Genomic DNA, 27,169 nt, shown 5'->3' with positions numbered 1-27,169 from the left:
AGACAGAGCAAATAATTTATGAGCGAAAAAAAAGGCTCACTGTGCTCTTTCGATTACTATCTACGAGTATTTCATTTTTTCATTATTACTCAACTAAGGTAGTTTCCTGATAAGTGTTTTATATATTGTTCACCTTGGGTAGATCCAACGGCACTAAATGACACTTTACATGGAAGGATTGACTTTCTCCATGCTAAGTGCAAAAAGAATGTAATTTCTATTTATTTTCATATCATTACACCTGACTTTAGTTCACATGCTCAAACTTGAAAACTGTCGTCCACCGCTCTGCGCAACATACTGTTCGGTGTTCTTATGAGGTTTAAAATATGCGATGTAGACTTTTGGAGCGAAAATACAGAACAGTTGAACGAAGCAGTTGAAGATCAGGAAGAAACTCAACGACGCAGATCGAATGGCGTGATTGTTGTTCAGCAAGAACGTTGCTAGAAATGCCATCCATATAACACAAGTTGCATAGTTGGTGAAAATAATCAATCTAAAGGGGAAAAAAATAGAATACATAACTATTAAGCCTTCAAAAATTCGCAGGAAGTCCTTGAAATAACAAGAGACAAAAAGGAACACACTTCAAGGAGTAATAGTAGATAGTAGAAAACAAAAATTGCAATGAAAAGAGTGGTGTTGTGGCAGCTTTATATGATAGAATGTTCACTTAACCAATTACGCAAGAACCTTTAAGTGGCTATCAACGTCGACCTTATAGGAATGATACAGTCGTGATTAAAATTCAAACCAAAATACCAAACGATAATTACTCGTTTAAAATAAAAACGATGTATGCGTCCAATTCTTATTAGTTATACTATCCAACCCTTGACTCAGCCGTTCATCCCTTCAGTGGGTTGATAAAATGAGTACCAAGAATGCTTGGGAACCAAGCACTGGGGGATTCCGCTTTAGAATGACCACCTAACCGGAACATCTACCTTGCACAGCCTCTGGTCAGGAAAACTGAGTTGGGCCTGACGGCGTGTCGTGCCACAAGATTTGGTATACGTCTAATCCATGAGATCTATCGGCTAAAATTCTGACTTTCCCTATGATTCTTTATAAAGTTTACGTTTCATATTATTTGTCATAAAATATTTTGAAAGTGGTTATTGGTCTTGTATAATTAACTGACTAATGAAGCACTGAGAGCTAAATATATCGCATTACTCTTACAATGCCTAGGTCATTAGAATTGTTAACTAATTAAAAAAATTCCGAAACGCTATTTTTTTATAAGATGATACTGGCATCATCGTTTGTAAATGCAACCAAAATTATCTTTTGAGACATTAGTGAATATACCAGGAATGCGGAGTCGGAGGAAAGACGACCGGCTCCGACTTCGACTATGGGAAGTTTAGAGCCTTCACCTCCAACTCCTTTGCTTCAAAATCTATTCGACTCCGACTCCAGCACTGGTATAGTTGCGGACTTTGAGGGAAGGTGACCCACTCCGACTCTTAGAATTTTAAATCACCGACTCCAGACTCCTATTCCGGTAACTTTACTCCAAAATAATAGTCTGTAACCGCAGCCCTGGAACGTTTCCCCATTCACAAATGCTTTGACAATTTGATAAGTAAACATCATTTAAGATATTTAGTTAAATTTTACCAAGAAATAAGAACAGAAGAACGTAAGAATATTTGTGTACCCCCACAATATTTTTTACGTTTTCTTTGCCCAAGGCATCAAATTACCCGAATCTCGTTGCTGAAAACACGTATATTTGAAATTCCTAACACACAAAATTGCTTCAAATTAGTTGTATTATAATACGTAATAATCCAAAATACAACTTTGGTTAAAATGCTTTTAAAAAATAGAATAATAATAAAAACATTAATCAGAAAAACTTTTCATATTGAATAATTTCTTACCTAACTTCGTCAACGCTTCCGGATAATTTTCTTATTTTTAAAGCATATAGAGTACTAAAACATGTGAGAAGAAATGGATAAATGAGCCCCACTAGGTAGCGAGCGGAATCCGCTCCTTTGCATATTAGTATCTTATCTTCCCAGGTTGGATATAGATGAGATGTAGCTGGCTCATCGTGTAAAAGCCATGTCAGGTTCAAAATACCTATCAAGTATAAACCAGATCAGTACATTTTCCAAGATCTCACATTGACAGTTTACACTGAAAATGATTGATTAGAATATAAATTTGTTTAGCACTTCTGCGGGGATAACCATTAATGATGTCACACTGTTTTCCAACAAATTCGACCTCCGCCTCCCTGTGTCACAAAGTCTCATACTTCATCTTACCCCCTCTCTTACCCTTGTCACATGTTAAGCTAGTTAGTATGAGCATACTTTTCGTAATTTTATGTAAAAAAATGTGCTTGATGTTACTTTTCTTGTTACCCCCGTCTTTCTCCCTTATCACAAACTAACATTTTTACGAAATCACCATTCCTTCAAATAGTGACATCATTGGTGGAAGGCCCCTAACTTTACATATCGTAGCCTTTGAGCAACAGTATGCTGTATAAGTCTGAAAGTAACAGTAAGATATCCTACTGTTGCTCTGAGGCGGTGATATGTAACCAAATGTTCTTTGAGATATTAGCGAATCTACAAGGTCCTGCTACGGAGTCCCTTTTTGCAACATTTCAAAAACCATCAAGTTTATATTATTTTACCAGTTTTTGCAGTAACGATTGGTCGTTTAATTTTAGGATCATATAACTATATAGGATTCATCTATTGCAGCAATGGATCAAAACACTTCATAAAAATTTTCGCAATAACTTTAGTTGTCCCCGTTGATTACTTTGGAGTTAAGATGGTTTTCTTACCTTCAATAGAGACAAGTATCAAAGCAAATGTTACTGATGACTGCCTCCCTTCATAATGAATCTTTTTGTTTACCTTCTGAATGTTGATTTTAGAAAAGTGAGCTATTTTTCTAATTTTAGTCACAATTGTTGCATAGCATAACGTGTAGCCGAATCCCACTGACACTTGCACCAATCCACAGGATAAAGAAGACGGTTTGCTTAGAATTGGAAACGTCAAGAAGAAGCAAAAGAATATACCTGAAACAAAATATAACTGAAAACTATCGTTGACACGCAATGAAACATACATATTCAAGATTATATACATGTGCAAATTATCTGTAGCAAAAACATAGATAAATAAGCTAATAAAAGATCAGCTACCATCATTCTGCCACGGTATTGACTGCAATACCAAGAGAAACATCCACAGCGACTGGTTAAAGAATTTTTTAAACAACATAATTTTGACGAAGAATCGTTGACAACAATAGTTTTACTCGTAGAACTGATAAAAGTTTTCGAATTTGAGTTGGTAATCTTGCTTATGTGAAAGACGAGCAACCCTCTCTCGAATTACAGCAGAACTCGATGCTGGAGCATCAACAAGCACCAGCGTGTGAATTTTTCAACGGACCAACAAGGATTTGAGCTTTTGGAGCCAAAGGCTTACTCATGTACCATTGTTGACTGAACGACACAAAGCTTTACACCTTATTTGCGTCCACGAACACTGTCATTGAATTCTTGTCGACTGGAAACACGTCATCTGGTCCGACGAGTCTCATATCCAATTTCAATTATACCGGGCAGATGCACACGTACGTGTACGGCGACAACCATATGATACCAAGAACACTTCGGCACAGTATAGCCTAGCCAAGCTCTTACGCCAAAAAATTCAATAGAATCAACCAACCAACCAAGAACACAACAACTCTTCATGCTGACGGAGTCTCTGTTATGGTATGGCCGTGGTCAATTGGAGTGACATTAGACTCTAGATACGGTTAGATACTTATTTAACAAGGAGTAGTAGTAGACCCGCCACTCCAGTAGGCAGCAGGAGGAAAACAACTCAACAGTCCTGAAGAGGCGTGGTCGTCCGCCATCTTGGAATTTTCTCGTAGTCTTTCACGGGGGTATTTTAGGATGACGTCACTGATTTCTTGTAGTCTTTTACGAGGGTATTTTTAGAATGACGTCACTGATTTCTTGTAGTCTTTCACGAGGGTATTTTAGGATGACGTCACACAATTTCCTGTAATCTTGCACGGGGGCATGATGACGTCATCTATGACGTCACGCTTTTGGAAGAACGCCATCTTGTACTACGTCATAAGACATGTTGATTCATGTCTTAATTTTAATTACTTAATTAATGTAAATGCTAATTTTTAATTTATGCAAATTTTTATTTTTTAATTGTTTAATTAACTCAATGAATTAACTTTTTGTACTTAAGTAATTCTCAAACATTTACGAGAACAATATTCTAAAATTCTCTCCCTGGGATTTGAACCCGGGAAACCACTAGACCGGACTAAGCAGTTAATAGGGAAGGATAATAAAGAATTTAATGGATAACTTTTAGCAGTGGCGCCATCTATCTGAGGCTAGGGCCGTGACAGAAAGCTTAACTGAAAGAGTGAACTAAATTGAGTAGATTTTCTGGTGGCGCCATCTAGTGATAATGAATGATAAAACTGCTTAATTGAAAATCTAGTTTTTAAGAGTTGTTTTGGAAAAAAAAATGTATGTGGAAATATTTTGGAAAATAATTTAAATAAAATTGGTTCAACGATGGTGGCGCCATCTATCGGATTTTTTATGACTTTATATTTTCATTTTACTTTATTTATTTTCTTGAAATGAAAATAAAATGTTTCTGGTGGGATTTGAACCTGAGACCCTAATGCATAAATGAACCATAGATGAATGGCGCGCGCTTTACCAACCATGCTGTGGAGACTTCGTTATGTGTACGTTATTTATGAAAGACTTTAATGTTTTTTCTGTAAAACAAAAAATTTAATGACGTCTGGTGTAGTTCCTACACACGTTCTAACATGTTTTATGTCGAACAAAAGATTTTGCTACTTAAGCAACAGTTATATACGTCATCAATGGCGTCAAAGAAAACTTGACCAATCAGAGATCATTTCAGCAAGCATCTAAGATCTCCAGCTCACACCAGACATCAGTTTCCTTCGCACAGCGCTTGAGCTAAGATCTACAATTTTATTTCAGGATGAACTCTAACAGTCTGAAACGCTAAAGTGAAGAACCGCAAAGAATAGCTAAATCTTCAAAAAATGAAGAAACTGGGATACCTTTTACGGAGAAAAACATACCGAAAGAATTGTTTCCCATGGGTGAGGATGTTTTCGTGTATGCAGCTACTTACAAGTCAACTGTTAGTCTTCATGTAAGGAAGTTTCAGAAACACGGGGAGAAGTTTTACCCTACGACCGAAGGCATAACTCTGCGCCCCTGGTGAATTCCCTACCTCCTTGGAAGAAAAGCCGTGGCCCAGACAGACAGAGAACTGCATACATTATTTGAACATGAGCTGACCATCGACAGTTCCGATTTTGCGAAATTCAAGTTTACCCGTTTAGCATAAAGAGAGAAATTGAACACCCGATCCCTAATCCTGTCTGCAGAGCAGTGGGGGGAAATGATTCGCCAATACAATCCTATCTCCAATATTCTTCCAGACCATCGGTTTGCAGGAATGGAATTTTTTTCGGTTTACATTTCGATCGCGGAAACACCTATAGCCAAGAACCCTCTACCTGAATCTCTAGATAGCGGATTAGGTACCCAGTACCTTTTCAACGTGTTGGAATTCATCATATGCAGCATCATGAAAGAAAAAGGTCTCAAGCAGCCCACAGTAATAGCTGAGGAATTGTGGGAAACCGCATTGAGGATTTCAATTCGGTAGCCTTTACAATTGAAATAGAGGATATCGCAGAATCATTTCGAGAGAAGCTATGGGAAGAACAGCCCTTCCTGAACATGAAACCTGCAATGTATGTTACAGAACCCTTTTTGAAACAAGCTCAATTAAATAAAGTTTTAAGATCAGCCCGAGAGAAGCTATGCCCAGCAGATGCATTTGAATATTTTGAATAAAATTTTGTATTTATGTATAAAAATTATTTGTAAGTATGTAAGGAAAAAACGAAAGTTTATAAATATGTATTAAACAACTAGTTTCCAAATAAAATGTCATTGCTTAGAATAAATTTGTGTTTTTATTGTCTTACAGTATTTTTACAAAATCATTTAGTAGTTATTTAAAAATAAAATCCGTGAAGAACTCTAAGTTAAAAAAATATATTTCAATTAAAACAATGCTTGTGAAAGAAAAAAACAAAAAACATTATCATTACATTTACAAAGAAAAAAAAAAAAGACATATTGGTAATTGCTTTAATTTTTTTCCCCTGTGTGAGTCAAAGCCAATGAAATTTAAAACATGCATTGCTTATTTGAAGTCGCTCACAGATTTGCATAAACATGTAGAGCGATCGATTGAACTGATATGACTCTAACTGTGTCATATCAGGTTCCGCTCTATTGCGTAGGCTCTGTTTTAGACAAGAACGAACAAGATTTAAATCCCTGTGCAATATGACTGTGTTAGAGGGCGCTGATTGTTTCTTGTTAACGTCATGTCGTCCCGTTAATGGAATTGGTGAGCTTTCTGATGACGACATCGTATACGTCATAGTTTAGACCACATAAATACCACTTCTCGCAGTTGGCTATATCAGTTGACGCTTTTTTTGAGCTACAGTTTGTTGGCTTTTTTGCTTGCACTCTGTAGCCCGTTTTTTGTTGCATGCTCAATATGCCTTTGGGAAATAAGAGAAAACTGGATGAAGATTCTAGCAATGTAAGTAGATTTGTGTCATTAATTTTATTCTAGCTATAAGGATATTCTGGCGAGTTCATTAATTTTTATTTTCTCTTTTCAGTATGCTGAAGAGTTACGGGATTCTGACGATGACGTAAGTATTTTTTTTTAATGTCTAATTGTTCATGTATTTACTTTTATATGTTTTTTTTTAGCTTTATAATTTATATTTGAGTTTACTTGTTTTCTTAATCGAGTTTGTTTATTTTACAACTTATTTCTATTTTACAGTTGATAGGAGAGCCAACTCAAGAGTTTTATGAAATTGATGACAACGATGTAAGAAGTTATATTTATTTAAACTTAATTATTGTTATTTTTAATGTTTAACGGAGTTCTTGAATGTTATGAAATTTTATTTTAGGTTATTGGAGCAGACACCCAGTCTTTCGCCGAAGCAACGGAAGTGTTTCATGAGCTTGAGTTGAGCAATCAAAATGGCTCTGGTTTTGAGGTACTTCTTTTTATGATTACTGTGGAATTGATTTACTGTATTTATAGCAATGCGCGTTTTTCATAACTTTATATCTTTTTTTTAAATCTCTAATAGAATATCCCTGGTCCTTCTCATGCCGAATCCGAGCTTGATGAAAAAGAAACAGATGACGTTCAAGACGTAAGTAAACTTTAAGGGCTTTTTTTAATAGCAAAATAAATTGAGAAATCTTATTTTGAACATTTCAGTAAAATGTTTTTTTTTATTTAGATGCAGGATGCCTTGCAAATTGAATTGCTTAGAGGGAGATGGAATGAAAAGTACAAGGCGAACCAGTTGACCTTTAGAGCTCGCGTGTGCTTGGAAAAGTTACCAGAGCGACTACAAAATACGCCAATGGCTGCAGCAGTGAGTTCCGTTAGGGAGCTGTTTAGATCCCTACTTCGTAGAACAAACGAAGGACTGAGGCCAACGGATCTCATCCGGATATACATTCAGGCAGATGGCTTGGACAAGCCGATTTCGACAAGGCTGATGGCGGTATCAGAGCTCACTCTGGAAACTGTGATGGCTGCAATTTTAAAAGTTTTGCAGTCAAAGGATCAGATTGCCATTGATTCGAGTTTTTCAGCCGATGTTGTAACGATTCGGGGGGATGTGGGAGCCGGCCGTAGAAAAGTGATTAACACTGCTGTTGACCCGCACCGAAAGCAGTCAATCCTTGAAATACCATCGGATGATGAAGGATTATGTTGTGCCAAAGCAATTTTATACGCTTTGGCACATTTGGAAAAAAAATGAGACGGCAATTAATGCCATGAAGGATCGCCGAAGATCCACACTGCTGAACAGAGCACGAGCTTTGCATGAAGCTGCGGGAGTCCGCAAAGGGCCTTGTACCTACAAAGAAGTGGCGCGATTTGAAGAGCATTTAAATGTCCAAATAGTTGTTATCGCCACAGAAAATATGCAGAAAGTAAATATGACTTATATGAGTTATTGACATTGATAATAACTATGAAATGAATTTTTTTTTTTTTTAAATTAACATTTCTATTTCTATTTAGATTTCCTACAAGGGCATTGAAAGGCCAAGACGGATAAATTTGTGGTTGCATGAAGAACACTATGACGTCATTAAGAGCTTAAATGGATTTTATGGTACGCATTTCTATTGTGAGGAATGCGAAGTCTCTTACCATAGAAGAGAAGAGCATTAGTGTGCAAACTCTTGCCGCATTTGTTTGAGAAAATGTTGTGTGTCTAACACACCACAGCGATGCGATGATTGTGACAGGCTGTGCCGCTCCGAATAATGCTATGTTGCCCACAAAAGTATATCTGGTAAACAACAGCTCTCAATATGTGATCTGGTAAGTTAAGCAATATAATCACGTATGTTTTATCCTTTTTTTTATTGATTTTTTTTCTTCTATAGTATTCTATTTTTCGTTACCAGATTTACCAATGCAAGGACTGCTGCAAAGTCATACACAGAAAAAAATGTCCAAAAGATCAACACCGTTGCAGTACTGTTAAGTGTCCTTCCTGCGATCAATTTGTTGTAGCCGCCGAACATCGATGTTATTTACGCAGGGTACCACAAAAGAAACAAAGCAAAAACTTATTTTTTTCGACTTTGAGACTGACCAGACATCAGGGGAACATGTTGTGAACTTTGTTGTCGCGCAGTATGCAGTACAGACCGAATCAGAAACAGAACGAATTTTCAAAGGGTATTCCGCATGTGCACAATTTTGCTCATGGCTATTTTCGCCGGAGCATAAAGGTTACACAGCCATAGCTCATAACATGAAGGGGTAAGTTTTTTTTTTAACCAAAAAAGGTTCATAATAATGTAGTTATTGATTAATAATAATATTGTGTCTCCATTTTGGTTTCAGCTCCGATGGCCAATTCATAATGGCCTGGTTTCTGAAACAGGGAATTGCTCCTGAAGTAATTCCCAATGGATCCATGCTGATGTGTATCTATCACAAGGCAGTGGACGTCCGTGTCATTGACTCCCTCAATTTTCTACCAATGGCACTTTCCAAGCTACCTGGCTGCTTTGATATCCCTGAATTGAAAAAAGGGTATTCTCCACACCTGTTTAATAATAAAGAGAATCAGGAATATGTGAGGGAAATGCCGGATATATCCTACTACAGTCCCGACTCCATGTCGACGCCTGCACGTGCTGCGTTTCTAACCTGGTATGATCAGCAGAAAAACAACATATTTAATTTTCAAGAAGGAATTTTTGCGTACTGCAGGTAACACATTTTATTTTCAGATACTATTCTGCCAACTTTTTATATTATCGCTCATTTTTCTAAATTATGTGTATTACATTACAGGTCTGATGTGGCCATATTACGAGAATGCTGCATGGAATTTCAGAAGCAGTTTATGGAAGTAGCAAAAATTGATCCATTCCAGTAAGTATAATACATCAAAATTTTTAAATTAATGTTCAGAAGTCTTTTCTGTAATTGACGTTTTTCCCCTTTTCCGTAATTGACGTTTTCCCCGTTTTCTGTAATTGACGTTTCAGGTACATTACCATTGCATCGGCATGCATGGCCACTTTCCGTAATCAGCACATACAGCCAGACACTACTGCCATGGTCCCTGTCCATGGCTATGTTAATAATACCAACTATAGCACCGATAGCATTCGATGGCTTGACTGGGTCGCTACAACGGAGGAGGTACATATTCAGCATGCGTTGAACGGGACAGGAGAAAAAACTATTTCTGGAATATCCGTGGATGGATATTGTGAAGAAACAAATACCGTATATCAATATCAGGTATGAGCAAAATATTGAAAAAATAAGTAATTTTGATGATTTTATCATTAAAAAAAATTATTTATTATTAACTATATATTTTCTTTAGGGATGCTCTTTTCATGGATGCGATGTTTGTTATACGGCAGATACGAAGCATCCACTGAAGAATGTCACCATGAGTGAATTGCGGAAAAAAACTGATGCCACTATTCAGAAACTTCAAGACCTTGGATTTCATGTTGTACAGATGTGGGAACATCAGTTCAAAGCTCTGAAAAAAGAAAATGCAGCTTTGAAGGATTTTTTGAAATCGCATTCTGTAAATGACAGACTCAATCCTAGAGATGCTTTTTTCGGAGGGCGAACTAATGCTATGAAACTTTTTCATGAAGGCCCAGCGAAATATGTTGATTTTATGTCTCTATATCCATGGGTAAGTATGTTTTTCCCTAATGTATTTGTGCAATAGTGCTGTTTTTTTTAAATACAAATATTGACGATTGACATGTATTCTAGGTGATTAAATACTGTATTTATCCTGTTGGGCATCCAGATGTTGTTACGAGCAGTTTCAAGGACGTGAATGAATATTTTGGACTTATTCAATGCCGCGTAATTCCACCTTGAGGATTATACTTACCTGTTCTGCCCTACCGATGCCAGAAAAAGTTAATGTTTCCACTGTGCAGAACGTGTGCAGATGAAACGAACCAGAGTCTCTGTACTCACACGGAAGAGGAAAGAGCTCTGACAGGTACTTGGGTCACTGAAGAGCTCAAAATGGCTGTCAAGAAAGGGTATCAAATGAAAGATGTAAGTTGTTTTTCTTTTTGTTTTGTATTCCTCGTGACATTTTTTAAAAGAAAGTGCTAATTTTTTTTTCTTATAGATCTATGAAGTTTATGATTTTAAGGAGAAGTCAGATTCCCTCTTTAGGTCGTATATCGATCTATTTCTGAAAATAAAACAAGAAAGTAGCGGTTAGCCCGCGGAATGTGGCACCGATGCTGAGAAAGCTAGTTATATTGCGCAATATAAAGCCAGAGAAGAAATTCAACTGAATCCGGAAAACATTCAAAGAAACTCAGGAAGGAGGCAGGTTGCCAAATTAGCTCTCAATAGCTTCTGGGGATGGTACGTTAGATGTAAATGAAAATTTTGTTGCAAGTAAATGAAAATTTTGTGACGCAAGACACTGCCACAAATATATTCATAGCTGCCTTTACAACTGCTTGGGCACGGCTGAAGCTTTACCACGAAATGAATAAATTGGGCAGATCGGTGCTTTACCATGACACCGATTCAATTATTTATGCGACCGATGGTTCAAATAATCCGCCTTTAGGGAATTTCTTAGGGGATTTCACAGATGAATTGGAAGGGGATACCATTACAACTTTTGTCTCTGGTAGGATAGAGTTTCTTTAATTTATTATTGTTATTAAAACAAAAAATGGAATGCATTTTTTTCTAAATCAAATGTTTTATTGATCCTTTCCGGTGGGCCAAAAAATTATGCCTACGAAACAGCTGGAGGAAAGCTGCAAAGTGAGAGGATTTTCCTTAAACTTTAAAAACAGCAAATCGTTGAATTTCGACTCTATAAAAAAATTGGTATGCAGTTTTGATGATGATGATAGTATTACAACTACCAATCCAGCAAAAATTACGAGGGATGCTAAGCGGCGAAAAGTTATGAACAAAGAAGAAACCAAGGTGTACCGGATGGTTTACGACAAGCGAGTGGTAAATCCAACCGACTTTTCGACATTACCTTACGGGTATTAACAGCTATGTTTGTAAGACATTAAAAAACAGAAGAAAACTGAAAAAAAAACCGGCCCTTTTCAGGGCCACCCCAAATTAACATGAATTGGAATGCTTATATTGCAAAAAGTCTTTTACAAGACTACACATAAAAAAAAGGTTCTTATCAGAACCACGAAAAAACAAAGGCCCTTTTCAGGGCCGCACAGAAAAAAAGACCCATTCTGGGCAAACTATTATTTTTTCAGTACAACCGGATTTCTATAAAAGGTGGTATATTGTTCTCTTTTATATCTAAGGTATAAAAAGCTTTGTATACGGGTGAGACAATCATTCAAAATGGAGTTTCCGTACTTGAAGCATCCTTCTACTTGTATGATTTCAGTTCCCACTCGTTCTGGCAAAACCGTTTTCGTAAAGCGCTTGCTCGAAGAAAACATGTTTAGGCCTCAGCCTCAAAAGATTATTTACTGCTATGGAGTCTATCAGCCCTTGTTTAATAAAATGAAAAATATTGACTTTGTCGAAGGGTTACCCTCTTATTTAAATACTGTACGAGACGTTATTATTGTGATTGATGATTTAATGTCTGAACTAGGAAACGATTCACGGTTGACCAAACTTTTTACGAAAGGAAGTCACCACAGAAATATTAGTTGTATATTCATTGTTCAAAGTATTTTTTATAAAAGTACGGAAATGCGAACTTAAACTCGCATTATTTAGTGCTGTACAAAAATCCTAGAGATAAAAGTCAAATTACTCCTCTTGCTCGCCAAATGTTTCCAGGTAGAGGTAAAGCGTTCCTAGAAATATTCAATGATTCTACAAGTCCCGCGTACGGATACCTTTTTCTAGACTTTAGACCCGAAACTCATGACCGTTTACGCATGCGCACAGGAATTTTTCCAGGAGATATAAATTACGCGTACGAGCCTCGTTAACCATTTATGGTGTAGAAACAGAGAGAGGAAACATGTCGGCTGTTGTAATTGATTTTGAGGGCTTTCAATTAGCTCCACATAGCTATGTTATTAAGGAGCTAGCATTTTACTCTGTGAATCACAATTATCATGGCCGTTGGTCCTTCTTACCTCCTCGGCCCTGGGAAGAATTATCGTACAAAAAACAGAAAAATTATTCTTGGATAATCCGAAACTTACATGGATTGTCTTGGGAAAGCGGCGAGTTACCTTACAAAGCTCTACGACACATTTTGACTATGTTGTTCGTTTCTTTTACTGACATATACGTCAAAGGTTTGGAGAAATGTAAATTTTTTGAAAAGTTGTCTAGGAAAAAGGTTTTGGATTTAAATGATGTTGGCTGCCCTAAATTTCATGAATTAGAAAACAGTTATGTTTCTTGCCCTGTCCACCCCCCAAATTTTAAGCACTGCGCTTTAGCAAAAGCGGCAGCATACGCCAGTTTTCTATAAATAAACAGTACGCACCACGAGACATGTCATTTGAAAGCAGAATGTCATCTTTTGCGCAGCAAAATTTAGAGCAGCTCCGGCTTTTGAGAAATAGCAAACTTCGCACTTCGTTACTAAGAAACAGGGGCGTAGCTAAGGGGGGGGTTGGGGACAAGCCACCCCCCCCCCCCGAAAAGTTAGTCTCAAAAAAAGAGAAAAAGAAGAGAGAAGAGAAAGAAAAAAAAGAAGAAAAGGAAAAAACTCCAAGCGATTATACATACATATATATATATATATATATATATATATATATATATATATATATATATATATATATATATATATATAAAAAGAAGTAACCCCCCCCCCCCCCCGAAAGTCGGGTCTAGCTACGCCACTGCTAAGAAAAGCTCCCAATAGTGTTATAAAAGCACTGTGTGAATGCTGTAAGAATTTATTTTGCGGCAACATCCCATTCAGTAAACAACGTTTGAAAAAACTGAGACCATATAAAAGGACTCTGAGAGTGTTAGCGCAGTAGAAAGTTCCCTTGTTCAAGAAACGACGCATCCTCGCGCAAAAAGGAGACGGTTTACTAAGTATTTTAATACCTGCATCTGTTTTAACGTCTCTCATTCATGGATAATGCAAAGAAATATGTCTTGTTACCCGAGGACCAAACGCAGCAACTTGCTTCGGAACATTTATCTACACTGGACAAAGATATGAATGCCATTTTACTTCGCCGCGACCTGAGTGATGAAGAAAAACGTGTGTTGTATTTGCAAATTTTGCAAAAATTCGTAAAATTTCCTTCTACAAAACCACTGGAATCCGAAATGGTTGAAAAAAGAGGTCCTCCTGACATTTTGAAAGACATTTCGGAAGCGGCACCAGAGAAAGGAAAAAAACAGGCATTGAAGATTTTAGAGTTTCTCGAGAACAACCAATCAACTGTTTCGTGGAATGATAAAAACGAGCTTCTAGTGCGCGAGGAAAACATACCGAACTCAATTATTACGGATTTTGTCAGTTTTTTACTGCGTTCTAGAAAAGGGACACCAGTTGGACATGAAACATTTTTGAATGTATTAGAAGATGTAAATTTTCCTTCCGAGTTTATTCAGAACAAGTATTTGAAGGGGGCCGTGGTAGCCTGATCGGTAGGGCATTGGACTCGGGGCCGGAGGGGCTCGGGTTCGATCCCCGCTGGTCGAAGACCCACCGTCGTCATTAAAGGGGACTGGGCGACGTTAAATATGCTCGTGGTCTCAATGTCCTCCAAGTGAAACGATACCTCTGGGGGTGCTAGTACCAGGTAGCTATTAGCTCTTGGACTAGTTCTAAATTCTCATTAACTGTTCGATCCGGTGATGGTGCTGCCATCTATCGGTATATAAAATAATGGAGGCAAGGCACTAGTATGCAGACCTCGACATAAATACAGTTGAAGTCAGTTGTGACTCTTGAATAGAAATAGAAAAGTATTTGAAGAAAAATGTTACGAAGCCTGTTGTTAAAAGACGGAGGACGCTATATGCAAAACCAACTGTAACCAAGCGCATTGTTGATCGACAGAAGAATATGTATGCAAAGCCATATGGCTGGAAAAATTATTTGTAATTTCTTGTATTGTGTTTTAATAAATGTGAGTTAAAAATAAAAACTTAGTATCTTTATTGTGTGATTTAAAACCCTTTTCACTGTTCTTTTTAAATTAGAAAACAGAGAATTACCATTAAATGAAAAAATAGTCACAAAAAAAAAAAAATTACTTTTAGTCAAATGCAAAGCATTAAAGAAAAGTTTAATGACAAAAAAAAATAAATCTGCTAGTTAAAAAAAAGTAGTTGAAAAAAAATATAGAAAAATAAAAATAATAAGTTTAAAAAAATTGTAAAAATAATCAAAAAATTAGTACATATACATTATTACTAAAAAAAAGTTATTGCTTTGTAGAAAAAAAAATTGTTTGATGACAGAAAGGATCAACACAGTAAAACAAAACTCTGAATTGAAAATGAAAAGAATATTTATTATTTCTTAAAAATAATATTTACACCGAATTTCTTTTTAACATACTGATACAATTGAAAATCACTGATTTTCTGAAATAATTTTTTCACAATGATATCCATACATAAACCTTGACATCTCTTGGATAGATAGTAAATACAATATTGTCCACATACGTTTGAAGTCAAATTTTGCAGAGGTACTTGATTCAATTTTACATGATCATATTTCTTCATAAATCTTGTAATATGATGGCCATAGGCTTGAGGAGACAAACCATAGGAGTCGAAAAATTCAACTGTTTGAAGGTTTTTTATAAACAGGGTAATCCAGTGAGTTCCTGGTTCAGTATGCTTATCAGTATTAACAACGATTGCAGCAGGAAACGATGTAATGCAGGGAATCTTATCCCAAGGAAAAACTCCGACAAAGTATCTCGACGCATGGAGATGCCGAAGCAATACTCTGCGAATATCCAAAGAATTCATTAGTTACCGAAATCGTACAAGATATTTCTAGCTTTGTTGATTTCAATCAAATTTTCAAATTCGGCATACACCAATAAAGAAATGGTTTGAGGTAGAGGCACTTTAAATTTAAGTTCCAGTCTTAAATTACTGTGTCGCACGAGATTTAAATGAGCTCCATCACAGAGGTCAGGGGACAAAACGAAATGAAATAATCAGTATCCGTCGGGAAATTCTTCTCTTGACAAATAAAGACCTCGATCTTCTGAAGTGCAAAATAAATTGTTAAATGCACGAATGTAGTTCTGATTAGTAAAATCAGGCTGCAATGTATTATGAGGCATCGGTTGTCCGTCGATGTAAACGCCAATGAAATTAATATGATAGTGTTTAAATTCAAATGGTGTCTTTTTATAGCTTCCATTAAAAGCATCGTTGTCAACACAGGCTATGACCAAGCGTTTTGGCATTTGTCCAGTAAAGATGTTGTCTTGCACAAAACTCATGTTTCCTCCAGGAATGGAGTATACTTTACACAATACTCTGTTAATAGGATACTTGGCTGTTGTCTTCTCTAAGCTTTTAGCGTGCCCCAACACCACACCAGGGCTGACTCGAACTTTTCGTACAAACATCGATGCCTGCTCGAGGACTACTTTAAAGTTACCATCTCCCAATAAACAAAACTCTGGTTTGCTTCGTATAAGCTTAATTTTCAGATCTACCATATTAAGCATGAGTCGATCTTGATGAAATATGTCAACATGCAGACGCCCTATCATATCTACTGTAGTACTCAGTTTAAACATATTTGCTCTTTTAATAAATCCTTCGTTAGGGGTCTTATTTTCTGCAGTCAAATCACAGTTATTCATTCGACCTGCAGTGTCCTTGAAAAACAATTCAGAAGACAACTGTGACGTTTTGCTTCATATCCGTGGTTTAATAATTTTTCAATAATTGCTATGTATGGATACGTGTTGTTACTCGAAGAGATTAATTTTTCATCCAAGCTAACTTCCACCTGGGAAAACAAGGCATGTAAAAATAAATTGACTGGACCCACATTTTCTTTAGTTAATAGAGTTCCATTTCCGTTCACAGTTTTAACTTTAACAAATAAGAGATTCTGTGACAAGTCTAAATAATCGTCACCAAATCCAGAAATGTGAAATTCTATTGGACTGCCATCAGATGCATTCGCAACACGGTGATATTCTATCCACTGGCCTCTTTCGATAACTGTTTGCGTGGGTGGTAAAGTAAATAAATTAAGTTCAGATTTAGCACATTCAGGAGAATCTTTTAACAGGTAAGCCATTCTGACTAGGAGTCAAAAATATCACGTCCTTTAACTTTCTTGACTTTGGCTCGAATGACTGGTCTATAGGCTTTGCGCTTCCTTTTAAACCTTCCGTGGCCAATCATTTCATCCGCCTTTTTAAGAGCTTTCTTAGCTAACAATTTTCCAATTTCTTTGCCTCTTGTTTTAGTTGAGTTTTCTAATTTCTCACCAGCATCTCACCTTTCATCATTAGCGATCATGTATCCAGTTCGTAAAGCTTCTTTTCCGATTGTTTTAACTCCACTTCTAAGGAAAGGCAGTGCAGTGCGGAAAAGTTTTGCGAAGAAACCGCCAAGGCCGTGTCCCTTTTGCAGAGACAGTCCTTGATAAAAGGGCATTCCGTTTCCGGTTTGCCCGATATAATAGTCTTCAAATTTTTTCGGACAGCAAGTGTAAGGAACAAGCATGATTCATGTTTTGTACACAAATGACGATGCACGTCAATGTCATGCATTATTTATACAATTTGTTTCATGCGAAAATGCAGCACGATGTATGCCATGCCTCGTTCAAAAGGAACGAATTCACCTGAGTGTAGACGCGAATCTATTTCAATCGTTTGAAAATGTTGTCGCATGACAGGCAAGTAGTGAGGTCTCGTATAATGAACATTAACCATTTCACCATCTCTTCCTTCTACTTTGATAATTTTTAACGGAGGAGTTTTGACATCACCCACGATTTATGGCTCTACGAGATTGCAATACACATACATGACGGGAAAGGAAGCTGCTGGATCGGCTATAAAAGGACTCTGTACCGTTCCATTATATTTTCCGGCATGAAAACCTAAAAGTTCTGCTATGCCTGTGTGAAGAATGACTTTACCACCTTCTTTTGTTTTGATTGTCACTCGTTTTGTTACAAGATGATAGTGAAATTCTAATTTATTTTTGAATGTCGTTAAAATCATAGCTTTCAAGAGATCTGGGACTGTTTCATAACAACCAGGAGGTATTCGCCGCCCTTGTACCAATCCATCGCCTAAATCAAATCCAAATAAATTATTGTCCGACCTGATGTTATACCAAGAATGAGGATATATAACATCTGTTAAACCTACTTCCCATTCATGATGGCTCAAATGAATACTTGAGGGAAGCTGTGTAATAAAATGAGAAGTTTTATTCTCAGGGAAGAAGCGACTAGAGCTGTCGCTGATAAGCGTCACATAGAATGACATGTTTGCGACTGAATGAAAGAGGTAAGTACAGCACTGTTTTATATCCCTTTCACATCATTCACCCATGCATTGAATTTTTCAGGATAGCCTTGAAATTTAACAAAATATTCCATCTTTCCTAATCGCCGTCTTGTTTTTAAGACCTTCTCAATGGGATAATATCCAGAATCTGTTATTTTCTGAAGCTCTTGTGAATAAAACGTCCCCTCTAACACTTCGCCAATGAGATCTTTTAGTTTATACACTACGGGATTTCTGGGCAATATATGAGCTTTATGGATTGTAAATATTTGTCTCGTCCAATTCTGCTCATATCCTTTCTCAAATCGCAATTTTTCTTTACTTATTCTTACGGTGTCTCCTTCTTTAAGTGAAGATTTACTTCCATGCCTTGAAGAAGTTTCAAGATCTCCGTAAAGATTTTTCCAAGCAATATCTTGATTATCTCTGTTAACTAAAGAAGGCTTCATTTTTATGCTTCGATGCCACGTATTATTGTAACTGTAAACCAGTTTATCAATCACATCGATGTAGCGTTTTTGTATTCATTTCTGTAAAATACTTCCACATTTTTGTCTTAAGTGTACGATTAAAACGCTCAACGACCGATACTTTTGTTGAATTGTTTGTCGTAAAAAAGTGTATATTTTTCTTTTTCAGGTATTTTTGCGCTTGATTGTTTGTAAATTCTTTACCTGCATCTGTCTGCATTATTTCCGGTGTTCGTTCTGAAAATATAATTTCAAAAGCGGATACAATTTCATCACTTTTCTTACTTTTTAGCGGTACTACCCATGCATATTTTGATAGAATATCCAGGCAAGTAAGTAAATATTTGTAACCATCATTAATATCTGCTAGGGACTGCATGTCGACCAAATCAGATTGAAACTGCTCGTTTATACTTCCTACGATGACTCGATTTCTCTGGAACTTGTGCTGATAGGCTTGTGCAATGTGTACGAGTCCTTGGGCTGCAACCATGTTTTGTTTGATCTCCTTTGTCTTCACGCGTCCTTTTAAAGCACGATGTAAAGCATTCACACCTCCAAAACTTCCTGGAACTTGAGGATCCCGATACAGAGGATTCAGAACCTTGTCCATCACAGCAACGATTATGATCAATCCGTACGTTAAAGTTCATATCGATACAATGAGGTAAAAATGTTTGGGCACCTCTTTTTATACGACTATATCATAAGTATGCCAGAAACTCTCAACGACCTCTAAACCTTTTAATTACAAAAACATGCACAGATAAGTAAGAGTAAAAAACTTATTCCTTTTCCAAAAAAACTCATTAATAATTAATTTTAATAAAAGGTTGATTCGTTTTTTTTGCATCATGCGGGGGTAAAATTGTGTTGCCTGATTAATCTACTCTTGACTTTCATTATTGAATTTAATGCAAATATATTCCTTGGGTGTTAACTGTGTTTGTATATAAACTTTAAATCGTTTGTTCTTCAACAGATTCCACAGCCGAGCGGTCTAGCGTGTCAGCAAAACCACCGACTGTGGAAATTTTATGTTCCAGGTTCAAATCCCACCAGAAACATTTTATTTTTATTTCAAGAAAATAAATAAATAAATAAAGTAAAATAAAATATAAAGTCATAAAAAATCCGATAGATGACGCCACCATCGTTGAACCAATTTTATTTAAAATATTTTCCAAAATATTTCCACATACATTTTTTTTTTCCGAAAACAACTCTTAAAAACTAGATTCGCAATTAAGCAGTTTTATCATTCATTATCACTAGACGGCGCCACCAGCAAATCTACTCAATTTAGTTCACACTTTCAGTTAAGCTTTCTGTCATGACCCTAGCCTCCGATAGATGGCGCCACTGCTGAAAGTTATCCATTTAAAGCTTTATTATCCTTCCCTACTAACTGCTTAGTCCGGTCTATCGTTAGCGCATCCTCGTTCGGAGCGAAAGGTCCCGGGTTCAAATCCCAGGGAGAGCATTTTAGAATATTGTTCTCGTAAATGTTTGAGAATTACTTAAGTACAAAAAATTAATTAATTGAGTTAATTAAACAATTAAAAAATAAAAATTTGCATAAATTAAAAATTAGCATTTACATTAATTAAGTAATTAAAATTAAGACATGAATCAACATGTCTTATGACGTAGTACAAGAGGGCGTCCTTCCAAAAGCGTGACGTCATAGATGACGTCCTCATGCCCCCGTGCAAGATTACAAGAAATTGTGTGACGTCATCCTAAAATACCCTCGTGAAAGACTACAAGAAATCAGTGACGTCATTCTAAAAATACCCTCGTAAAAGACTACAAGAAATCAGTGACGTTATCCTAAAATACCCCCGTGAAAGACTACAAGAAAATTCCAAGATGGCGGACGACCACGCCCCTTCAGGACTGTTGAGTTGTTTTCCTCCTTCTGCCTACTGGAGTGGCGGGTCTACTACTAACATCCTATCTGACCACCGGCGTCCATTCATGTTCATTACGCCTCCTGATGGACATGGACAATTCCAGCAGGACATTGCGCCGTCCCACTTTTTAATAATTGCTAAATAGAGGCTCCAAGAAAGCTCCTGCGAATTGAAACACTTCCGTTTGCCATCTAAATCTCCAGACTGGAACATTAGTGAGCATATCCATGGAACTTTGCAACTTGCTGTTCAGGAGAGATTCTCATCACCTCGGACATTACCTCTACTACGGATTTGTGGATTACCCTGAAGGACTCATAGCATAAATCACCTCCAGGCACAAGAAGAGTCCATGTCTTGTCGTGTTAAAGCACTTCTTAGGTCTCGCAGGGGTACAACACGATATTAAGAAGGTATACGAATTATTTTTCTCACTTCAGTGTACACACACAGGGTGCAGCATATCAATCTCCTATAACTGGAGAGGACGCTGTGTAAGTTGTGATGGGGATACGGTACTGGAAGTGGTATAGGTAGCAGTATATGCGCCACTTTCAGTAGTTCGGTCAGCATCGTCATGTGTTATGAAGGGGTATATTCGTAACTTTTTTTTTTTTTACTAACTCAGCAAGAATTTCGCGTTGGCTTTCTACTTGGCCAACATGATCCTTTTCGGCTGAAAAAATTTCGCGTTGTAAATAAAGATCACTAAATAGGATTTTTCTCACATTCCTATCGGAATGTTGCTGGGAAGCTGCTTATTTAAGTGCTAAACAATTTGAAGATTCCTGAATGGACGCTCCCACGTCAGTCACGCGTTTTTGTTTCCAGGTCAGTCAATACCTATGGCTCTTAAGTTTGATACAAACATGAACTTTTTCTATATGAAACCGGTGTCCGATGGTGAAATTCCTGCTGAGTAGTAATAAGAAAACTATCCTTATGAATATACTCCTCACAAAATATGACGGTGCTCATCAGGCCATGCCACTGCTGCTACTGCAAATGACTCGTTACTGCTATCATCCACCCCCTCCCCTTCCATTACCGTATACTCACCACAACTGAAGAGTTGGACGTGTAAAAAAGGGTTTGCCGTAATATATAACAAACAACTCCAAAAAGTACGCAAAAGCTGGTGAAGTCTTAAAAAACGAAGAGCAAATCACGAAATACCGAGAATGTTTCTATTTTACAATGATTTACCAACCAACCAGTTTTAATACTTACCAACCAGCAGGATGCAATTTAAATACCTCCCAGACGTCTTCACGACAGGTGTGTCCCAAAACATCCAGACGAAGATGCTAACGAAAGTTGTCGTTAAAACTCCCACCGATGACAGAATGAGTGCTGTGATGGATGCTGGATACGAATAATCGAAGTACCTCTCGGGTGTTTCTGAGCAATTTGACCTGTCTCTGTTGGGAAGTGTTCCTGGAAGACATTCCCTGCACTGTCTATTGCTATCGATGTACTGAGTGACTGAACAGCGTCGACAAAGCCAGCAGCAGTTCCCATCACCTAAGTAGATCTTGATTTCGCCAATTTCACAGGATTTGCTGCACAACGATGAGGGAAAAGGCTGGTCTTGCTTGTATTTCACTTCATCCATGTACCAGGCAAATTCATCATTGACATTGCTTTCGTTTCCTGAAAGACACATTACCAATATTGGGGGTATAATTGTAATGTTCATTTGATTGTGTTCAAATCTCGTAAATTGAGCATAATTTTTCTATTCAGATTTCAAAACTGATAGTTAAAATTAAAAACTGAACGCTTCTTTTTTTCACGGTTTCGTGTATGAAGAGACACGTGGTGAATTTATTAAAATTTCTAACAACCACTAAAATTAATTTTTCTTTTTTTCTTATAAAATGGATTTCATTTAAAACGAATGTTGAGTCAACTAAGCGAAAATTAAATCTAAAAAAATTTAATTTTATGCATAAATGGCGACAAACATGAATAATCAGTTTTCTTTTTTCTTCCTTCCAGCTTGAATATTTTTTGTAACATTCCCTTTTTAATGTATTGGAACTAAATAGGTACATATGTACTAACAGACACGTAAAATTAAGTTGAAGGCGGTGAGAAAATTTAAGAATGAAAACTTACTCCAAAAACTTCCAACTAACTTCCAAAAGTACTCTTCTGAGTCTGGCTTCTTCTGGAAATTTATTATGCTATATCTAGGTGGTGCATCTCCATTAGCATCAAATTGAAATACTTCGCCATTTTCATCTGCATAAGAGAAACAGTTTTAAAAACAGAACAGCAAGATGACAGTGTCACCTTGGATATCTACTTTCTGTAGAAACTCTTGAACATAAGCCGTTTATGTATTAAAATAATTTAACAAAATAAGAATCCTAGAGATTATATATTTATTATTTATTTGATTTTAATAAGAAAATATTCCTAAAGTAACAACAGCCTAGTTTATTTTTTTATACATTTTCTTTATAAATTTTGCTTATAACTGCAATTTTAACTTCAGGATCAGCAAGAAATAAGTTGCCCACTGCTGAGAACTTTAGAATTCTTTCTATTGATTCGAATGAAATGAAATTTGATCTACAGATATTTAAACAATGAGCTTAACATTTATTAAGTTAAAAATTTTAGTTCAGAAAACCACCGATGGATGGCACTGTACACAGAAAAACATTTAATGCGTTATAAATATCAAATAATCCAAAAACTCAAAATAAAACCGTTCGATATGGCCCTCGCACTACCAACTGCGTCCGAAGTAAAGGAAAGTATTCGGTGCCATGATGGATCTGACAATTTATATAACAGGTGCATGGTGGCATATTAACAATATAATTAACTGTAATAGCATCACTATAATTTAACAATTTAGAAGAAAATGTTTCAACTTTTAGCTATGCGCTGTTAATTTAGACTGCAAGATCAACTAGTAAAAATATCATTATACTTTTCTTTCAATTTAGTAATTCTTCAGATTAAAATCAATAATATGTAACGTCTTGATTTTCACCAATATTTTATTTTTTTAAACTTTTTTTTCAATTTAAGGTGTGTCACGTTTGTCATCGGTTAGCAATATATTTTATATCGATATGCCACAGCAGTCAATCTTAATGACACTTTGGTCTCATCAAACACTAAAATTTTTCATCACAGAATGTACAGAAAAAAACAATGATTTAGGCAACAAGTTAGTTACACTCAGACAAAAAAAGCTAGTGCAAATGACAGGAGAAACACTAATCTGTTTTATTGCAAGAGCTTTAGTAATAACTCGGAGAGGTAACTGCTATTCAATGTGATCTAGTAAAACCACTAAAAAAATACTTGTGGGGAATTTCACAGCACAATTTGTTTCTAAAAATCTTTCTTTTGTCCTCATGCTTCTCACTGGTAATAATCTTAATCAAATCCTCTTATCTTACCTTTAAACCTCACTTCTGCAATTTTCCTTCTAAGCTCTTTTCCGTCGATGCGTTGGCTTTTTAAACACTGGTCAAAGTTTCCTGGACACTTTTGCTTAAGAAGATTGTGCAAGGCTTGTGCAAAAGCATAAACCGCGTCTCTCACGAACTGCACGGATGGAGTCTGCTGGACGTAAGTTTCGTTTATGATGGTACTGTACGTAGCACAAGATCTGTTGTAGTTTTTGTTAAAAGGTGTTAGAGGAAAATCATGGTACCTACGACACAAGAAAAAAGAAAGAAACGTTTATTATTTTTAAAAAACGTATGTGCTTGTACATTTAAAATTGATCAAAGAGTATTACTGCTATTAAATTTATTGTCTCTGCGCTGCTTTACATTTACTATTTATCAATTTATTATCATCTGCAATGTTTTATATTTCTTGCATTATTTAATTTAGTAATCGTCTGCGTCCCGATTGCTTATTGCTTTCACTTGACTGTAGTTTATGTTCTATCCTTGTTGAGATCCATCGGCTCCGCGCTTGAGTACTCTTTTTGGACAGTGGTGGAGGCGGACTCCTCCGGCTCCCCATCCATGTCTCCCGGAACCAATTTTATTTATATCCGACCTCTCGCCTTACATACACTGCAAACAATTAGTGCAAGGTTACCAGTATTAAGGGCGTAACGTTACACAAATTCTGAAGTGTGTAGTATCGTTGTTTTAGCAACTCAAACTGTTGGAAGAACCTCGTACTGTGGTTTCAGGAGAATTCAAAGTGCATGCGTAAAGATCAGCATCTGTGCAGAGCTGGTTAGCTCTTGTTAGCAAAACGAAAACCGGATTTTTTGTGATGGCCGACCGGTAAAAGCTCTTGCTTTGTGACCTCTTTGTGAGACTCGCGTTGTGGATTCAGACATCACTCAAGTTATTTCCTCTCTTTTTGCAACAAAAACCTCTAGTTTTGTATATTAAAATAAATAAATAATTGGTGTATATTAATTGGTGAAAAAGCATGAACTTGATAAATCTCTACTAATAATAAAGCTAAAAGTCTCTCTGTCTGGATCATTGTGACGCACATAGGTCCTAAACCGTTCAGCCGATTTTCATGAAATTTGGCACAGAATTAGTTTATAGCATGGGGGTGTGCACCTCAAAGCGATTTTTCAAAAATTCGATTTTGTTCTTTTTTTATTCCAATCTTAAAAACATTTCGTCCTGCAAATTATCCTTTCGTGGAAAAATAAATTGCCAAATTATCATAACGTGGAACCGTAACATAGGCGAGCAAATGAACATAGCCATATGGGCGAGTAATTCATCATCCATTATTTGTAAATATACAGGCGAGCCAAACGACCTTTTAATTTTTCTACTACGGGCAAAGTCGTGCGGGTATCGTAGTATAGAATAAACGAATTATTGAAAGTCAAAGGTGTAAAGAAGGCAAAAAACAAAGGGTTTCTAGCATGTTTTTTTAATACTGCTATAACGAAATTTCAAGTATTGTAATCTACTAATTTATTTTTGTATTTTCAATTTAAAGCTTAAAAAAATTATCACTTGATCATTTAATCTCTGGATAATTTAAATCGTCGAATAGTTAACTTGGAGTGTAAGTCTACTAACCATTAAAAATGAGTACCCTTTCAAGAAAATCACATGAAAGCTTAAACTTTTGCTAATGTGTAACATTTCAAGCAATTTCTCTGTAAGCATACAGAAAATTCTGGTGTAACCTTACGCAGAAAAGTGTAAGACGTTGCGACATAGTTACGTTACCGTGGCGTAACCTTCCACAAGCGTTGTGTAACTTTATATCAGTTATATCAGTTAAGTTGCTCTTGAAGAGTGGAGCCAGTATGCTGCCACCGATTTTATGGAGTAAGGTTACACCAAGTTTTTTACAGTGTACTCTTCTTTAGACAAAAAGAGCATTCAGCATACAAAATCCAGCATCCAGCTCTTGACATTGATTAGAATTTTAGTATCTTGAACTGAAATTATGATTTTCGCAATTATGATTGTGATAAGAGCTATTTGTAGAAACACGAAGTCCAACGAATGCCCTGTCGCAATTTGCGATAGGGCATCCAGCTCTTGACATTGATTAGAATTTTAGTATCTTGAATTGAAATTATGATTTTCGCAATTATGATTGTGATAAGAGCTGTTTGTAGAAACACGAAGTCCAACGAATGCCCTGTCGCAATTTGCGATTGCGAAAGACGTAAGTGGATTTCCAAATGTCAAAATTCAAGTTAATGCCAGATGCTGGATGCTTCTACACCACACTAGAGACAGTGTGTCTCTAGTGTGGTGTTGGATGCTTATGGTTAAATGCAAGATGTTGTGGTGTGCTGATTTTTTCTTCCTCCTTCTTTTTTGTAATGGCGATGATAAAAGAAATGCGATAGAAGTTGAAATGTGAATGCTACTATTATTACCTGTTGTTGGCGGAGGATATTAGTTTATATTTTACGCAAATATATGTGATTAATAAGTGTCTAGTTTTAGTAAAAAAATATTTTTTATTAGTAGAGAAGTCTTTTTTTTTAATTAAAAGGTAATAACTCACTTGCATTTGAACTTTTCTTCCACGAACTCTGGAAACCAAGGGTTCTCCTTCCGATGAACTTCTGGTTCGAGTGCTTTCATGTAGTCATCGAAACCTTTGAGAAACTTCATCACGTGAGACACACAAATAGCCCCTTCCAGAACTTTCTCGTTTCCTTCTGAAACATGCTTCCGACCACACCAAGCTTCACTGCCGATCCAAATGAAACGGTTGTTCAGTTGTCTTCGCGTTACAGCATTCATCAAGCTACGAGCCATGTGCTTATCTCCAAACACGACGATAGCTAAAAGAAACCTGGTTGCTTGAATAACTAACAAACGAATTGGATAAAACAATAAATGAATAAAATTTATTATTTTAATTATATAGTCGAGCAGAGAATAGTTCATAATTCTGCAGTTACATTTTCAAGTTTAAGTAACTTCCACTGTATTGAAACTAACAAACATTCTATGTTTGTGCCAACATAGCCAAAAAGAAGTAATCCTGAAATTAAAGATAGGACAACTCATATACGAATCAAATAGGAAAATTTGGTGAATGTAGTTATTATGAATGTCCTATAAATCGTGTTTGAGAAACCTCAATGAAACAGCATGCTTCCCTTTAAA

At 36.4% G+C, this 27,169-nt stretch overlaps 1 protein-coding gene across 1 annotated transcript; it reads right to left on the bottom strand.

Moving 5' to 3' along the window:
• Positions 1-252: 252 nt before the first annotated feature.
• Positions 253-24,078, bottom strand: LOC129216559 (metabotropic glutamate receptor-like). The gene is made up of 6 exons (XM_054850774.1): positions 23,993-24,078; positions 22,689-22,814; positions 21,798-22,220; positions 2,822-3,061; positions 1,896-2,100; positions 253-499 (listed from the first exon to the last, which is right to left on the bottom strand). The coding sequence occupies exons 3-6, from the start codon at positions 22,180-22,182 to the stop codon at positions 253-255; spliced, it is 1,077 nt and encodes a 358-aa protein (XP_054706749.1). The 5' UTR covers positions 22,183-22,220; positions 22,689-22,814; positions 23,993-24,078.
• Between the last annotated feature and the right edge of the window lie 3,091 nt (positions 24,079-27,169).

Source organism: Uloborus diversus, chromosome 2, assembly GCF_026930045.1.
Source record: "Uloborus diversus isolate 005 chromosome 2, Udiv.v.3.1, whole genome shotgun sequence".
Taxonomy (NCBI): domain Eukaryota; kingdom Metazoa; phylum Arthropoda; class Arachnida; order Araneae; family Uloboridae; genus Uloborus; species Uloborus diversus.
Note: the sequence above shows the minus strand (reverse complement) of the source record. Positions and strands in the feature narration are given on the sequence as shown.